Source organism: Rana temporaria, chromosome 5, assembly GCF_905171775.1.
Source record: "Rana temporaria chromosome 5, aRanTem1.1, whole genome shotgun sequence".
In the NCBI taxonomy this organism is placed as follows: Eukaryota; Metazoa; Chordata; class Amphibia; order Anura; family Ranidae; genus Rana; species Rana temporaria.
The window spans coordinates 154,796,316-154,814,188 of record NC_053493.1 but is presented as its reverse complement, the minus strand read 5'-3'; the positions used below and the strand labels follow the sequence as shown (position 1 = coordinate 154,814,188).

General features: G+C 43.9%; 1 protein-coding gene across 4 annotated transcripts in view; it reads right to left on the bottom strand.

Annotated features, from left to right (window-relative positions):
• Positions 1–17,873, bottom strand: part of PDE1C (phosphodiesterase 1C) — a 933,100-nt gene that overhangs the window by 34,017 nt on the left and 881,210 nt on the right. Inside the window, exons 17-18 of one of the 4 annotated variants that reach the window (XM_040353266.1) lie at positions 13,901–13,978; positions 6,033–7,551 (exon numbers count right to left, since the gene is read on the bottom strand). The exons of 2 other annotated variants lie outside the window; for them this stretch is intronic. In XM_040353266.1, the coding sequence (XP_040209200.1) occupies positions 7,538–7,551; positions 13,901–13,978 (92 nt within the window). In that variant the 3' untranslated portion in view covers positions 6,033–7,537. Of the gene's footprint in view, positions 1–6,032; positions 7,552–13,900; positions 13,979–17,873 lie in introns of those variants that run through there. One more of the 4 variants, XM_040353267.1, reaches the window with a different exon arrangement.

Genomic DNA, 17,873 nt, shown 5'->3' with positions numbered 1-17,873 from the left:
CTGCAGTCCCATAAACTTTCTTCTAAGTTGTGCATTTTTTGCATGTTTCCTGAAAGCGCACCAAGAGTCCTGCATGTTGCAGCATGACCTAATATAAAGTCTATGGGACTGCAGCTAAAACATGTGAAAACTGTAGATACACCTGTGCTGTGGCCACAGCGGAGCAGTATGAAGCTGGTGGTGGGGACAAACGCACTGCATTTGTGACCTGTGTTTACGGTTTCTATTAACTTAAAGTGGTTGTAAAGGCAGAAGTTTTTTTTTTATCTTAATGCATTTAATGCATTAATATAAAAAGCCTTCTGTGTGCAGCAGCCCCCTTCAGCCTCCCTAATACTTACCTGAGGTCCATCTGGATCCAGTGATGTTGTAGGATTGTCTCTGCTGTCTCTGACTCCCCTCCTCATTGGCTAAGACAGCAGCATGGCGCCAATGGCTCCCGCTGCTGTCAATCAGCCAATGAGGAGAGAAAAGGGGCAGGGCTGGGCCACAGCTCCATGTCTGAATGGACACAGGGAGCTAAAGCTTGACTCGGGTGCCCCCATAGCAAGCTGCTTGCTGTGGGGGCATTCGTCCCAGGGGGAAGGGCCAAGAGATTTGAAGAGGGACCCAAGAAGTGGAGTATCCAGGCTGCTCTGTGCAAAACCACTGCACAGGGCAGGTAAGTATAACATGTTTGTAAAGTGTTTTTTTTTTTTTTAAATAACAATCACTTTAATATTGACACCTGCTGCAGATCCCAACTGGAGTCCTTTTAAACAAGGTGCAGGAAATGCAGGCATTCTCATGTGAACTGCAGGAAATGCAGGCACTCATGTGAACTGAGATCTAAGTTCAGATGTATAGACTAAACAAAAAAAGCACAAAATAAGCACATAACATACAACATGGTGTCTATTAAAAACAAATTATATTTCAAAGTGAAAAATATAATAGTGCCAAACAATGCCAATCAACATCCTGCATATTATCTCTAAAAAAATGTTTATTTTTGTCTATAAACAGATAAACATTATGTGAACCTGGCTTACATCACTAGATTAGCTTTTATTCTGTGTTCCAACATTTATATCTTTGATAATATTCGAATAAATAGGTTTTGTTAAGACAGCCAGCTAGAAGAAAAAATATGTGTAGAATGGTAAGTGTAGTTGTTCTGACATTCAGCGGAGTCTGTACATTCATACAAGAAGCCAGGTTACATCAATAGAAAGGTTTTTTTTTTTTTCCTTTTATTTATTTTTTTAACAGTCCACGGAGAGCTCGCCCATACTATGGCTGAAAAGATGTGTTGTAAATCGCTAAGTTTGCCATTAGCTGTCTTGGGAGACCACATAAAAAGTACAGCGCTGCTGAAGATGGGCACAGCACTGGATCCATACTGGTCTCAGGTGAAGAGAGAGAAACGGCTACTGAAAGGTCTTTATCTTAATGCATAAAATGCATTAAGGTCAAATAAACCTTCTGGTTTGGGACCACTTTAATAAATAAGTGCCATGCAACATCTATGGCTATTTTATTTGTAAGGCAGGCAGCTTGACTGAAAGTGCTTTGGGTCAGTCTCTATTTTTGTGTACTCTTCACAACTTTGACAAAAGTTTGTAAAAAAAGTGCAGTAGGGCTACGGGGTAAAATATCCAGCAACCTCCAAGCTATGGTTACCATGAAGACATGAGCAAAAAAAAGAAGTATTTCCTTTGTTTTTTAATGGAGTAGCCTTATGTTTGCACATCTCGATATGTAAGGCTGCAGCATCTTTACTTTTAACTTCTAGTATTTTTTTGAATGATGGAGTACAAAGACTTTTGTGATGTGGTTTATTGCAGTAATGTATGTTGTGGGAGTTGGCATGCTGCAATGCCAGTTATTTTAAGTGATACCCAAATGCAGTTCCCGACACACATGCTTTTCAGTGCACCACACTACACGATAATGAACTACCATGTAATTGGGTGCGCTTTATTGGAAAAAATGCAACATGACCATTTTTTTATTTGTTCTTGTGAGTTGGGCTATGGCAGCACTTTCATTTTTAATGAGATACCAACACCCATTAATGCATGACTGATGCACATGAATAGACCGGTCTGGATGAGCCTTTAATGGATTTTTTTTTATATGGGATTTTATCAGTACAAATTGTGTCTGCATATATATCCATCAACAAATGAGAAAGGTATGTTCCTTAAACACTGTATAAGCTAAAAAATTAGAGCACATTGAGAAAAGTAGAGTTTTAACCTGTAATATAAATCTATAAATTATTTTCTGTTTATAATATATACAGATTTATACTTTACATATTTATCTAATTACATCACTGTTGTTTTTTTTATTTTTTATGTTATATGTTAATATTACAATAAATATTGTTTAGGACTATACTCAACCTTTCAGTGGTCAAACTACACAAAGAGCCTAAAAAAAAGCACAACTATATAGGCCATGATCTGTTAAGAGGATACACAGGCCAAGGCACAGGCACACTGATTAGGGCAATGCCAGATGGCAGAATCACCAAGGTGAGGACACCACCTCTTCTAATGGATTAATTTCATGCTCACTGGCCCAAAATTCAGTAGAATCCTGCTCACTGTCAAAGAAGCAACTTCTCACTGGTCCGGCCAGTAAAGTAGAGAAAAGTTTAATGGAAAATTATAATTTTTTATATATTTATAATAGTTGTGTGGAAGTGGCTCAATAAAAGTGCACATCATTGACATTTGGCCTATGTTTTCTATATAATTTCTGTCATCATATTTTTTTCTAATGATTTCCATTATTTAATGGATGCCAGAAAAAGTCCCGAAAAAATAATCAAAGGATAAATTCACCTTTTAATCTCCCTGGCGGTATGATTATTTCAGAAAAAAGGTGCTGAAAGCGGTACCATTATTTGCAATGAAATTTGGTGTTTTATACTGTAGGCCTGCAATTCTTAGGAATAACTCACTTAAATCTGTCCAAACAAGAGTCTAGTAGGCATCCCGGGTATGATTTTTTTTTAAAAACAAAATTATAAATTATAATATAATAAATAATTATAAATAATTATAACGAATAATAATATAATTATAGTAAAAAATATTCAATAATGTAATCAACTCAAAATCACTGAAATTTGCTCAGTTGCAGAATTGTCGCTGTCATTACTTTTATTTTTTTTATGACGAATTTCCCCACAAATCGCTATCGCTCAATTCTGCAAGTGATTATAATTTATTATCGCTGTTTTCTAGCTGCTCTAACACCATTTTTGACATAAAGGGACACTTTTGGTTGCTATGGACAATCTACAGTTTGCAGGCAGAAAGAACAGTTTTTATTATATAAAAGTACATGTAGGGCACTGGGCAGACCACTAGGGACAAGGGGGTGTGTTTTTTTACATACAGTACTGTAATCTATAAGATTACAGTATACTGTATGTATTGTGTTTGTTTTACCCTTTTGAATTTGGCGCCGTTCTCCGCTCCCGTGCGTCGTAACGTCGCAGGGAACAGAGATCGGCGGCACACAGAGGCACTGTGTGAATCGAGCGAGGTCCCGCTCGCTCACACAGCGCGGTGGCATCGCTGGATCCAGGAACAAGGTAAGTAAACCAAGCCTGTGGATTCTGCGAGGTGAGCAGTGGCGGAACTACCGCCATAGCGACCCACGCGGGCGCTATGGGGCCCGCAGCTGAGTGAGGATCAGGGGGGCCCGGTGAGGATAAGAGCATCGGAAAATTGACCGAGTCTTTCTTTTTTTTTTTTTTTCCACCGCTGCCGCAGTAGAGAAAATGTGTCTGTGTATGTGATATGCATGTTGGGAAGTACCATCGGCGCTATGGGGGAGGGGGTGCGGCATGAAAAAAACCTCCATGCTCCTAAAATGATTCCCACTCGTCCTTCTATGGCTGCGTCCGTCTCCCGCAAGCCCCGGCGGCGGCACGGCACAGCACATTTTCACCTGCAAAAAAAAAAATTAGCTCAGCAGCTGTCAGCATGGAGGAGCCGAGTTGACAGGCGCCCCCATGCTTGGTGAATAGTGTGATCGTCCAAACTAGCGTCATTCGGCTGGGTAGCTAGAGTAGGCGGAGCCTACCCTCCTCTGCGCGCCTTGTTTGACTTCATCTCGTACCCATCATGTGGAGGACTGAGCCTGGACAGGTGAGGAGACTTTGCTATTAGGGGAACCGGAAACCCCAAAGCCAGGCCCAGGCAGCAGCAGCAGCAGGTTAGGCCAGCCAGGTACCATGAATCATGTGTGTGTGTCAGGGACAGCTGCCACCTATTCCAGCAGAAAAACACAGAGGAGAAAGCTAGTAATTCACTAGGAAAGTAGATCTATTCAATTTTTTTCTTCCTGGAAATGTTGATGTTGCTAACTGAGTTATTGAGCAAATATTTTATTTCACATAGGCATTGATTCTGCTTTTTATCATGTGTATGTTGCATTGTATCATCATGATGTGTGCCAGATTCCAACTGCAAGACAGTGCCAAGCCACCAAAATGTATAGTGCTTGCTCAACATGGATTAAATAAATGAGAAATATGCATAGCCATAGATATCATAAATAAAGTGATTTGTGCAAGTAGTACCTGCTGTTGCACAAATCACTTTATTTATATCTATGGCTATGCATAATTCTAATTTATTTAATCCATATTGAGCAAGTACTATATTTGATTGGCTGCTTGCATCTGTGTGGTCTTTCAGAGCACTTTGCAGGCACTATTTTGTAGCGCTGCAGCACCTGCAAAGCTCCTCAGTGTGAAAGTAGCCTAAGACCCCTTTCACACTGAGGCACTTTGCAGACGTTATAACGCGCACGGGTTACGGGCAGCAAAATGCACCTTCGCCTGAGTTGGCAAAAATCCTTGCACTGGCCCTGATCGCCGGCATGGTCTCCCAGCCAGGGGAAGAGAGAGGAGAGGAAGAGGCGAGCTGTCCGTATCAGCAGAGAGCGGAATTGCCCGCTGTAATAGCTTTCATTAGAACTTCCAGTGTTGGTGTCATGGTCTTACCTCTCTCCTGTCTCCTTCGTTTGACATGTGCTGGCGGCCATCTTGGTTTCTAGGTCTCTTGTAGCCTCCCACCCTGCGGCTCCTCCTTCCCACTGGGAGGAGCTGGATACCTGGCTCACATATATAGGAGGTCTGTGACTTCAGTTCCTTGCTTGGTCCTCCTGTGTGCACATGCTTCTAAGACTGCTGCTGCTTCTGGTTCTGATCCTGGCTTCGTCTGACTTCTCTGCTGGTTCCTGATCCTGGCCTCGTCTGACTTCCCTGCTGGTTCCTGATCCTGGCTTCGTCTGACTTCCCTGCTGGTTCCTGATCCTGGCTTCGTCTGACTACCCTTCTGGTTCCTGACCTCTGGTTTCACCATCCGTTGGACTTTTGCTTTACAGCTTGATTTTCAATAAAGCCTTCTTATTTTCACTTATCTCTTGTTGTACGTCTGGTTCATGGTTCCGTAACAGTTGGGCTAAGAGGTGGGGCTATGTGACAATGAGCCCCGGGAAGACGGGAAATTCAAATGAAAGCTATTACAGCGGGAAATCCCGCTCTCTGCTGATCCGGCCGGCTTGCCTCTTCCTCTACACAGGTGAGGCTGTATTGGGCACAGGCAGGCCAGGCTGTATGGGGCACAGGCAGGCCAGGCTGTATGGGGCACAGGCAGTTCAGACTTTATTGGGCACAGGCAGGCCAGGCTGCATTGAGCACATTTCATGCCGCATTGGCCAGAGGCAATGCTGTATAGGGCACAGTCACGCTGTATGGGGCACAGGCAGGCCAGGCTGTATTGGGCACAGGCAGGCCAGGCTGTATTGGGCACAGGCAGGCCACGCTGCATTGGGGCACAGGTCACGCTGCATTGGGGCACAGGTCACGCTGCATGGGGAACCGGTCACGCTGTATGGGGCACAGGTCACGCTGCATTGACACTAGGGCGGCTCTGGGGGGGCCCCATACCCCATTTTGCTATGGGGCCCTGTGATTTCTAGTTACGCCCCTGGAGGCGAGAATCTAAAAATTTAACCCCGAGTCAGTCTCGGGAATACCGCCAGGGGGGTTAATAAGATGTTTACATGTTACACCATTCTGCACCCCTGTGACAGCGGATGGGGGATTTTCTCCCTGCACCCAATGTCATAATTTTAACAGAGCATGGCCTTGTGGGGTTCCGCCCATACAGTCATGTGACTTTAAAGTGATCTGTGAATGAACAAACTACAACTACCGTCTTCTATTGTGGCAGAGGGCATTGTAGTTCTCAATGAGCCTCAAGGGAGCTAGCGCTCCCTTAGTTCATTGATAGGGACAGACAGCTATACTGAGATTTTGCAGGATCCTGGAATTGCACCCCCAATCTGGTGATCAATGCTCTGCAAGCTGCAGAAACAAAAAATAAATGCACTTTTTTTTACCTGCACAAATACAGTATTTAAGGTCAACTTAGTCTGCCTTGAAATGGAATTTTCTTCTAAAACATTTGATGACAGGCCTCGCTGAATGTCAGAGAACACCAGAAGCTGTACTACATGTAGCAATGCCATGAGTTGTCCTCAAGCAAAAGCTCTCCCAAAGCACATGCAGCATGGCTTCATTGTTTTTGTTTACTTTGGGCAGTCATATTTTAAATTAAAGATTCAGTAGAACTTAAATTCCCTTTTTATATATATAAAAAAAAAAATACAGCAATTTTGATAAACATTTAAAAAGAAAAAAAATATATAAAACTAACAGAACCTGAAACTATCATCTTTGTCTTCATTCACTACAGTGCATTGGCAGAAGTATAAAGGTGATATGCAGGAAAGATTTTTTCCAGCATGCTGTGCCATTAGAAACCAATATTTATGGAAGACCTTGAAATGATAACCAGTAAATGAGCCTAGAACAATTTTCTACATTAAATTAGACATTACGTGATTTTTTTTTTCTTCTTTTTTTTTTTTTACTAAAGGTGTATCATGAAAAAATAAAATATAAGCCTTCGGCAATAAAATGAACGCTAACATATTTGTAGAACATAACAAAACACTAGAACAGACAGTGTTTTAACCCTGTGCAGTGTGCCAAGCCATAGTGGAGAACTTGAAACTGTGCATTTCTGTTTAAGTGCAGGATGAAAATCCTCTGGTTTGGCTTCAACAACCTCATGCAAAAGCATATGTTTTAGCTTCTGGGACACCTAAAATTAACTTTCCAAAATAATTTCTGTAGTGTAGGTTTCAAAATAAATTCCTTGTGTGTAATCATTTTGTTCACTGAATGAAGGTTTTCTAATCCCAGAACTAATATTGTACTTAGCAATTACTTAAAGTTCTTCAAATATTTTGCCTGCAGTGTAAAAAGCCAAGTCATTTTATTCCACAAAGAAGGGGGAAAAAAACAAAACAAAAAAAAAACTAGTCTTTCTCTGTAAAGTAATCAGTGGATGCCTTTGCTTATAAAGCTAATGCCTTTTGTTCCCAAGAGACTTGTCTTTGTAGAAAGTAGGAACAGAATGAAGAAGCGCAGCTAAAATGATGACATTTATTGGCTCTTTTACTCTTCTTTATCTGAAAAAAAAAAAGAAAAAAAAGCAAGAGTCACTTTTGAGTTATTAGCTCCGTTGGTTGTCCTTCTGGAAAAAATAAATAAATCTGTTGGGGAAGGAAACTGAGGTAGGTGTATGAAAAACCATAAGACGTGTCTTAAAGTAAATTACTATATGTAATACTGATCATGGTTTTATAAAGCAATTCCCCATGCAAACAGTTTAAAACACAGATATGATACATATATATGAGCAAACATTTTTTTTTTTTTTTTTTAACTTGTCAAAGGCACAGCTTTGTCAGGGACAGTTACCAGTTTTGTCTCTTCCTTAGCCTATTATGTGAGAGACAGTGAGAGGAGAAATAGCAGACCAATGACCTCATCTCTTGTTTCCCTCTGCCCTCTACTCCTATCGGCAGTGGGCCGGATTCAAGAAGCAATTGCGCCTGTGTAACCATAGGTTACACAGCGCAATTGCTTACTTGCCCCGGCGTAACAAGTGCTCCCGATTCAGGAACCTTGTTACGCCGACTGCAGCCTAAGATCTGCGCGGCATAAGGCTCTTATGCCCGCATATCTTAGGCTGCATTCTTGCGGTGGCCGCTAGGTGGCGTTCTCGTTGTGCTCAGTGTATAGTATGCAAATTGCATACTAACACCGATTCACAACGTTGCGTGGGCCCTGCGTACGCAATTTACGTTGTTTACGTACGGCGGTTTTCGCGCAAGGCTGCCCCTGCTATTAGCAGGGGCAGCCCATGTTATGTATACCCGTCGTTCTCGCGTCGCAAAATTAGAATTTTACGTAGTTTGCGTAAGTGAATCGTGAATGGCGCTGGACGCCATTCACGTTCACTTTGAAGCAAATTACGTCCTTGCAACGTCATTTGCCGCAATGCACGTCGGGAAAGTTTCCCGATGGAGCATGCGCTCTAAGATCGGCGCGGGAACGCGCCTAATTTAAATGATTCCCGCCCCCTACGGGATCATTTAAATTGCGTGCTCTTGCGCCGGGCATTTTGCCGGCGCGCCCGCACAATTTACGGAGCTTCTGCTCCGTGAATCAAGGGCAGCGGAGCAAATTTGCGGGGGCGCAGGGCAAAAACGTTGCCCTGCTCCTCCATAAATAATGCGCAAATCTCTTTGAATCCGGCCCAGTGTCTTTGCACTGCAGCACAGCTGATTGGCTTCTTGTGTTTCTTAACGCTATCCCAATATGAGCTCTGCCATAGAAGAGCAGCAACTGGCTGATACCAAGCCAAATTCAGGTATTCTCACTGCTTGCATTAACCTCCCTGGCGGTCTGATTATGTCAGATTTTAGGTGCTAAAAGCGGTACCATTATTTTGCATGGAAATTTGGCGTTTTATATTGTAGGCCTGTAATTCTTAGGAATAACTCACTTAAATCCGTCCAAACAAGAGTCTAGTAGACATCCCGGGTATGACACAAAATCATAAATTATAATGTAGCGAGATATCACCCTTTTAATGTGATATAAAAGACTACTATTGCTGTTGGAGAAGGATCTCAGCTCCCTCCTGTGGCTGAGATGAGTTAGAGCCACCTGTTGTTTACCTTTGTTCTGGTAGCGCAGAGAGTGTTGGAAGATTGAGAACAGGGAGAGGAGAGACTCTGGTTGCCCTGGCCTGTAATAGACTACATTACCCAGAGAGCAGCTGTACAATCCCAGGATGCTTTGCCTTCCGTGCAGCCTGCTGGGGGAGGTAATTTAAGGGAGAGGACGTGTTTGGCGTGCTCTCTCTGAACCGTCTCTTCAACCCAGGAGGACACCTGTGGAAGCGTTCCCACGGAGGTTGGCCGGAATTGAGGCCTACCTACGCCCTGGCGGAGCGTCATTTGAGGAGGAGAGACGGAACCTCTGACAGAGTGATCGGACGGGCTTCCAGTACCCCTGTGACCTGTCTGAGAATCAGAGGCTGCCGTCTAACAGGACTGTGACCGGAGATTGCGAACGGAGTGTCACGGAAGGACAAGGCCTGAACTGGTTGGGTGAGACGGGCACCTGCCCAAAGACCTACTGACTGTGTTGTTGAAGGGTGGATCGTCCACATTGGCCAGCGAGATTTCACTGTTTAGGGCTCTTTTGCCAGTTTATTTATTACCACATTGGATTACAAATTACCCCTTGCGCGCCAACGCATGTCTACGTATTAGTGCACAAACTCTTGGGATAATTTGAACTGAGGTTTGGTCTGATCAACCAAACCACGTTAGTTAGGAATACCACTTAAGGACTACTTACTTAGTTATCACAGATTACGGATATCCATTTTATATTCTCTAATTGAGTAACAGGTTTTATTATATTGTGCAATATTGTAGAGAGAAAGAGAGAGAGCTGGGTGAGGCTTGGCAAGGGGGTGCTTCAATGTGGATGTCTTATTGAAGGAATTCCCTTGCTGTGTGCTTGCACAGGTCTGTATAGACATTGGGGTAGATCCACATAGAAATAGATCGGCGCAGCGTATGTGAGATACGCTACGCCGCTGTAACTTACTTTTTGCTGGTTCGAATCCCCAAAGAATTTGCACCGTAAGTTACGGCGGCGTAGTGTATCTCAAGCGGCGTAACGGCGCGGAATTCAAATCAGCGATTAGGGGGCGTGTTTCATTTAAATGAAGCACGTCCCCATGCCGAATGAACTGCGCATGCGCAGTCCCTAAATTTCCCGCCGTGCATTGTGCTAAATGACGTCGCAAGGACGTCATTTTTTGGAACATAGACGTGACTTATGTCCATCCCGATTCACGGACGACTAACGCAAAAAAATCAAACTATGCAAATCTAACTATACGCCGCAAAACACCAGCTTTAACTATACGCCGGAAAAAGCCGACTAGAGACGACGTAAAATAATGCGACGGCCGCGCGTACGTTCGTGGATCGTCGGAAATAGCTAATTTGCATACCCGACGCGGAAAACGACATGAACTCCACCCAGCGGACGCCGAAGTATTGCATCTAAGATCCGAAGGCGTACGCCTGTCGGATCTAACCCAGATGCCGTCGTATCTTGGTTTGAGGATTCAAACTAAAGATACGACGCGGGAAATTTGAAAGTACGCCGGCGTATCAGTAGATACGCCGGTGTACTCTCTCTGTGGATCTGCCCCATTGTAGTTAAACTTACACCTATTTATTATTACTGTTACTGACTCTGTGGGTAGTTTATCACTGTTTTACCCTTGTTTTCTTTGCTTTATCTTAACAAGTAAAGTATCACTTTGGTTATGCTGAAATCTGTGTACCGGCCTTTCTGTCGTGCCGCAGGATCCAGTCAACTTAAGGTAACCACTAATTTGCATAATTTGCTGTAGTGTAACAGGATATTGTGCTCTTCAACGATTTACTGGGGTCCACAACTCCCATTTTACCAGTTGTGCCAAGGGAGGGTTTTGAGCCACTTTCAGGGGTTGACCACCAGGGCATAGACCCAAAACAAACCAGCAGCTCCTCCGGGGGGTAGTGCTACAATAATACATGTTATAATTATTTATAGTTCTTTATTATAATAATAATCAATAATGTAATCAAATCAAAAACACTGAAATTTGCTCAGTTGCAGAATTGTCACTGTCATTACTTTCAGTGTCTGAAGATGAATTTCCCCACAAATCACTATCGCTTAATTCTGGAAGTGATTCTAATTTATTATCACTGTTTTCTAGCATAAAGGGACACTTTTTGGTTTCTATGGACAATCTCCATTTTCCAGGCAGAAAAAAAACTGTCTTTATTATATAAAAGTGCATGCAGGACACTGGACAGACCACTAGGGACAAAGGGGATGTGTAATTATTTTATACAGTACTGTAATCTGTAATATTACAGTATACTGTGTGTATTGTGTGTTTTAACTTTTTTGAATTTGGCGGCGATCTCCACCCCCATGCGTCGCTGTGGCACTCTGTGAATCGAGCGAGGAGACGTGAGCAAGCTATCACAGGATCCAGGGGACAAGGTAAGTAACTTTGCCTGGATCCTGCAATGCGATCCCGAGGCTCGGGGATACCGCTAATAGTACTGAAACTCCACCCCGAGCCAGACTTGGGAATACTGCTAGGTGTCACAACACTGGTGAACGGGAGTGAACCACAACTGCGGATAGCAAGGATTTCAATCCACTTCTCTATGTTATGTGAGAATTCAGTATTGGACCCCAGGCATCACTCCAATCAGAACACAGGAGTTTGGGGGTTCTTTATATCATCTCTCTCTCACATAAAGGAATGCGTTGAGCTTCTAGGGGTGGACGTATTACAACATGCATCCAACGCCTAGTGTTTTAAAGGGTTACAATGCACGTGAAGATTCCAATGCACTTCTATATGCAAGTGATTATCAGTACCGGACCCCAGGCGTCACTCCAATCAATGAACAGGAGTTTGGGGGTTCTCAACATCATATCACTTTAACATAAGGAAATGCATTAGGCCACTAAGGGAGCAGATATAAAATACCTCAACCCTTAGCATAGAAAGATAAGGAGAACATGTTCAGTAACTTGGGGCATGGGCCCATAAACAAGTCACAACTGTTGTCAAGCACGTAGTAAATAGGATTTGTGATAGCAACTAATAGTTGCGTAAGAGAGGCATAAATAGCTCAGCTAAAGAGGACCTCCAGGGAAAAAACTTTGCAATAGTTTTGCTTAAAAAAAATGTACCTGCATACCTGGGTAAACATTGATGCTTCTGGGCATCCATGGTTGCCATCATGCCTCTCGTATACAACTTATTTCTTTAACGGGAAAGTTTCGACTTTGGACATTTTTTTGCAAATACAATTGTGTGGGTAAAGGCTGATGCACAGAAACATTGCTTACAAGACATTTAGTTGGCCCAGAGCAAACTATTCCACTATTTGTCCACCATGCTCTTCTAAAAACGCTGCCAATAATAGAAGGTTGGTCTGAACCTCATCCCTAATCACCTGTTTAAGGAAGATCCTATGGCTTAGTGAAATTCTGAATTCATGGCCTAAAATTGACTCCAGAACCCAGATGGGTCTGGCCATATGAGTCTCTAATAGCCAATAATCTGAAGTATTGGACAAGTCAGCACCCTCACTTTTAAAAAGGTTGACACCCAGCAGTTATAATGTCTGTGTGTGTGCTAAAGCTGGTTCGGGAAATTTGACCACCCTATGTGGGAGGGAGATATGATAGAGTTGATTTACAAAAACCGGGGAGTGCAAAATCTGGTGCAGCTGTGCATGGTAGCCAATCAGCTTCAAACTTCAGCATGTTCAATTAAGCATTGACAAAAAAAACCTGGAAGATGATTGGTTTCTGTACATAGCTGCATCAGATTTTGCACACTCCCGTTTTAGTAAATCAACTTCAATGGTATACCGTGGATTTAAGTGTGGTGGGTTGTGTACCCCCCTGTTCACAGTTCCATAGACCTAACTGTCCTTTTTGGGACTCTGTTTTTGTTCTGCATCAGTAGCAAGTGTGGTTGCTTGCTAGCCTCTTTGCCTCTCCTTTGCATCCTTTTTCTTTACTTTGAGTTTTATTAGGGTCTTTTTTTTTTCCTTTAGCCTTATGCTATTTTTACTTTCTGCTCCTGTTAACATAAAATAGAATAGTGTTGGCTTTTATTTTGCATGATTAGTCTTTTGCATGGTTTATATTTTCTGGGTGAGAGTAGTGGGGGCAAGCAGGACCTGCAGGACATAGTGGTGGAAGCGCCACACAAGCTGGAGGTGAGGAACATATGCCTACTTGTTCCATAACCCTACATACAGCTTTAACGCATCCCTCAACCTGCTGAAGGATTTGTGAATTATTAAGTGTCCATGAAGCCACATGCGAAGACCTCTGTAGATTAATTTTTGTTTTTCAAAGTTTGCATTGTTAGCTGTTGATGGGTTTTCTATATTATTGTTGTATTTGATCATTTTTATGTATGAAAACATATTTTGCATATTGTGTCAGTAAAAAAAAATCATATATGTTAAAGCGACCCTGTCACTAGTGAAAAAATGGTAGTAAAATCACCTTGTAAAAGAAGAATACTTACTGACTGCAGTTTTTGCCCTGTTGCAAAGCCACAGTTGCAGCTGGTATGCTACACTTCTGGGAATGCTTAATGCTGTAATTCCTGCTGTGCACTGATGTGTACTGATGTTTCATCCAGTGGCCCCACTATTGGGTGCAACCACATACCTCAAGAGGGATGCAGCATTCAACACTACTAAAAATGTTGGATACTGGCAGAAGCTGGAGACACTGACACAATGGAAGGCAAGTATGCCTCTTGTCCTTTTACTATTGTTTTTTCCCCCTAGCAACAGGATCATTTTAAGTAAACAAGTACCAATTTTCAGCAACAGCAAAGCCTACCTTTTTTATGGTGGCCAATTGCTATTGATGATGAAGGGCATGGGGAGCTGTGCAACCCTGTTGTCACCAATCTGCTTTCTGTAAAAGTGAAATTACAAAAATATATATATATATTGCCATGTACAGTCCCAGCAAAAGAGGCAGACACTTGATAAAATGACCTGATTTATGAATCTTTATTCACATTTCTATCAATTATTCTGTTAACAATAGCAACTTCTGCTATATTAAAGATTTCTTTTGTGATGATTGGTTAGAACCAAAAGTTTTTTTATTGTTGTTTGTAATTGGCCTTTTCTGGTTGGATTATGTGGAGAGTGTGATGTTGCACCCATACCTGCAGTTCAGCTTAAATGCAAATAACATTTATGGGAGAATTCTTGTTGAAAATAATGTTTTGGAGGCAGGGTCCATTTAAGATCTGAGCTTGACACATGAATGCTTGGCTTAATTCAACTACATGGTAAGCCATAAAAATGAACGTATCCTGTTTGCTTAATTTTGGTCTGTTAAATATATTACTTAAACAGGGGTCAAGTCCTGGGGAAAAAAGTGTGGGAACTCCCACCCAAGATCCACTCCCCCACCAAAAATAAATAAATGATACGCTCATATGCATAATTACTAAATCGCATAACTAGATATGATAGTGGCAGCCACCAATCAGAACTCAGACCATATTCAGACACTTCAAGACAGATATTCAGCCGTTTCTAGGATCGATGAGCTAGAAAACTGATCCTAAAATTGTATTTTCTGGATCTGAAAACTGATCCTAAAATTTTATATTTCTGCATCTGAAGTCTCCCAGAGTCCATTGCGGATGTCCCCCAGGCTACCCAGGAGATCATTAGAACCTTAATCCCCAACATCCCACAACACTGTATGGAATTGTACAGAGTCCACAGAGCTCTGGGACCCCCAAGGAAGGATGGTTTACCTAGGGACATCATTGCAAAACCTCACTTCTATTCGGTCAAGGAGGAGATAATGAAGCAATCCAGAGCGATAAAACAGATTACATGTCGAGGTCATCCAATACTCATCTTTGCAGACTTATCACCCTCTACGATGCAGAGGAGATGGGCCTTGAAACCCCTACTCTCAGTCCTCGCTCAAAAGGACGTTAAATACTGGTGGACCTTCCCATTTGCTGTAAAATTTTACTTCAAGCAAGCAGTATGCCTTCTCCAGTCTCCAGGAAGGAGAGAAAATCCCCCTATCCCTAAAGCTCATCTCTAGTCATGGACAAACATGAAACTGGACGGTTCACGAACGCTAACCGTGAACTTTCGCAAATGACCGCGAACCGCAAGTTTGTGGTGGGCCCCATTGACTTTAATGGCAGGCAAATATTAAAAACCTTCAGGTCATATTTGCAGCCACAAAATACTTACTAGCTGTGCACAAATAGTCCCACAACATGGACACTGACCTACCAGAAGTATTAAGTGAAAAACCGGATACATAAGTAAGTGCCGGCCATTACAAGCCCCAAAAATTAGCCGACAGGCGTTCACCTGACAGCAAACAACCTTGTATTCTGTGGCTGGTGGTACATTAGGCATTCACCGGATACAGAAAAAAGTGTCAGCCAGTACAGGCCCAAAAAAATTAGCCCACGGTCACAGGCGTTTACCTGACAGCAAACAACCTTGTATTCTGTGGCTGGTGGTACATTAGGCATTCACCGGATACAGAAAAAAGTGTCAGCCAGTACAGGCCCAAAAAAATTAGCCCACAGGCGTTCACCTGAATTTGAATGAAACATGGTCTTCTGGTCACCTGTGTTGAAGGCCCCCATTTGCACTAAACTGGAAGTGCTGTACTGGCCTGGCTCCTGCTCATCATCCAGGATAATGTTGTCCTCGTTCTCCTCCCCCCATCCACGGACAACACCAGGGATCCCAGAAAGGTTTAAAGCATGCTCTTCTTGCTTCTCCTCCTCCACCCGGCACCATCCTCCTCTGACTCCTCTTCAGACTCCCGTTGTTGACTTGTCTCAGGTGGAGTAGCCCCCCCCCCCCGGGAATTCATCCAACATTGTGACTTCCTCATCTTCCTGCTCCTGCTCCTCGACGGCTTGATCAATGACACAATGTAATGCACGCTCCAGAAAGAAGGCGTAAGGTACGATGTCACTGATGGCGCCCTGACTGGTGATCTCATCAAATGGCCGAAGAAGTCTGCATGAGTCGCGCATGGGCAGCCACTGGCGCGATGCAAAAAAAACAAGCTCCCCAGAACCTGTCCTGCCGCAGAGTTCGTACAGGTAGTCGTTAACTGCACATTTCTGCTGGAGCAGCCTATCAAGCATATACAATGTTGAGTTCCATTGCGTCGGGCAGTCACAAATAAGACGTCTGACCGGCAGGTTGTGTCGCCGCTGAATGTCAGCAAGGCGAGCCATGGCCGTGTAAGATCTTCTGAAATGGGTCAAGGTTTTCCTGGCCTGCTGCAAGACGTCCTGGAGCCCAGGGTATTTGGCAACGAATCGCTGCATGACCAAGTTCAGGACGTGTGCCATGCATGGCACGTGTGAAATTTTGCCCTGTTTCAGCGCGCTCAGCAGTTAGGCACTGTTGTCGCACACCACTTTACCAACTGTCAAATTGAGCGGTGTTAGCCACTGATTTGCCTGTGAACGCAAAGCTGAAAGGAGTGCAGGACCAGTGTGGCTCTGGTCTTCCAGGCACAACAGACGCAGCACAGAATGGCAACGTCTCACCTGGCATGTCGAATAGATTCTGGTGATCTTGGGCGGCGCAGCGGAAGAGGCGGTAGCATCGGAAAATGAGGAGTCAGTCAAGGAGGAGAGGGAGGATGGAGTAGGAGGAGGAGAAGAGTCAGGCCTGCATGCAATCCGTGGCGGTAAAACCAAATCTACATGGGTGCCACGGGTTACATGCTTGAAGGCCGTCAGGAGGTTCACCCAGTGGGCAGTGAAAGTTATATACCTTCCCTGCCCGTGTTTGCTAGACCACGTGTCTGTGGTCAGATGTATCTTGGCACCGACACTGTGTGCCAGAGATAAGTTCACTTGCCGCTGAACATGGCCATATAGCTCTGGGATGCCCTTCTGTGAAAAAAATGTCTTTCCTGGGACCTTCCATTGTGGTGGTCCAATGGCCACAAATTTTCGAAAGGCCTCCGAGTCCACCAGTTTATATGGCAGTAGTTGGCGGGCTATCAGTTCCGACAAGCCAGCGGTCAACCGTTGGGCAAGAGGGTTATCCGGTGTCATCGTTTTTTTACGATCGAACATTTGGGCCACGGAAGCCTGCCTTTTTGCAGAAAAATGTGAGGAAGGCATGATGGAAGGTGGAGTGGAGGACAATTGTGAGCATAGAGGAGAAGGAGAAGAGGCTGGACGGAGAGAGCCTGGAGTGTGGCTTTGTGGGTTCTGATGGCGTTGCTCACACTGGGCTCGGTGATGGGAGGCCAGGTGCCTTCTTAAAGGCGGTCGTCCCTAGGTGAGTGTTGGGCTTACCGTGACTTATGCGTTGACTGCAAAGGCTGCAGATGGCAACACTTTTGTCTGCAGTGGACACGTTAAAAAAAGCCCACACTGCGGAGCCATGGGCCGGCGTCCTGGGAGCGCCAGATGTGACTGTACATGGTTGATGGCTCACTCCTGATACATTAGGAGTCTGGTTTGTCCCTCCTGTTCAATGTAAGTTCTACCTGCTTCTCCTCCCTATCTGCTGGTCCATCTCTCCCTCTGAACTCCCCTCCTCTTTCTCTTGTGGGCACCCATGTGACGTCTGTAGACACGTCATCATCGACGTCACCTTCCCCATCACTAACAATAGAGATCTCGGAGTAGGCAGCAACAGCGGGCACCAACCTCCTTGGGCTGATCTGAGTACTGTCGTCAGACTGCTGAGTGCCGGCTGTTGCTACCTCCTCTTCCTGATCCAATACCAAGAATGGCTGTGCATCTGAAATGTCTTCTGATGGATCGGAAAATAAT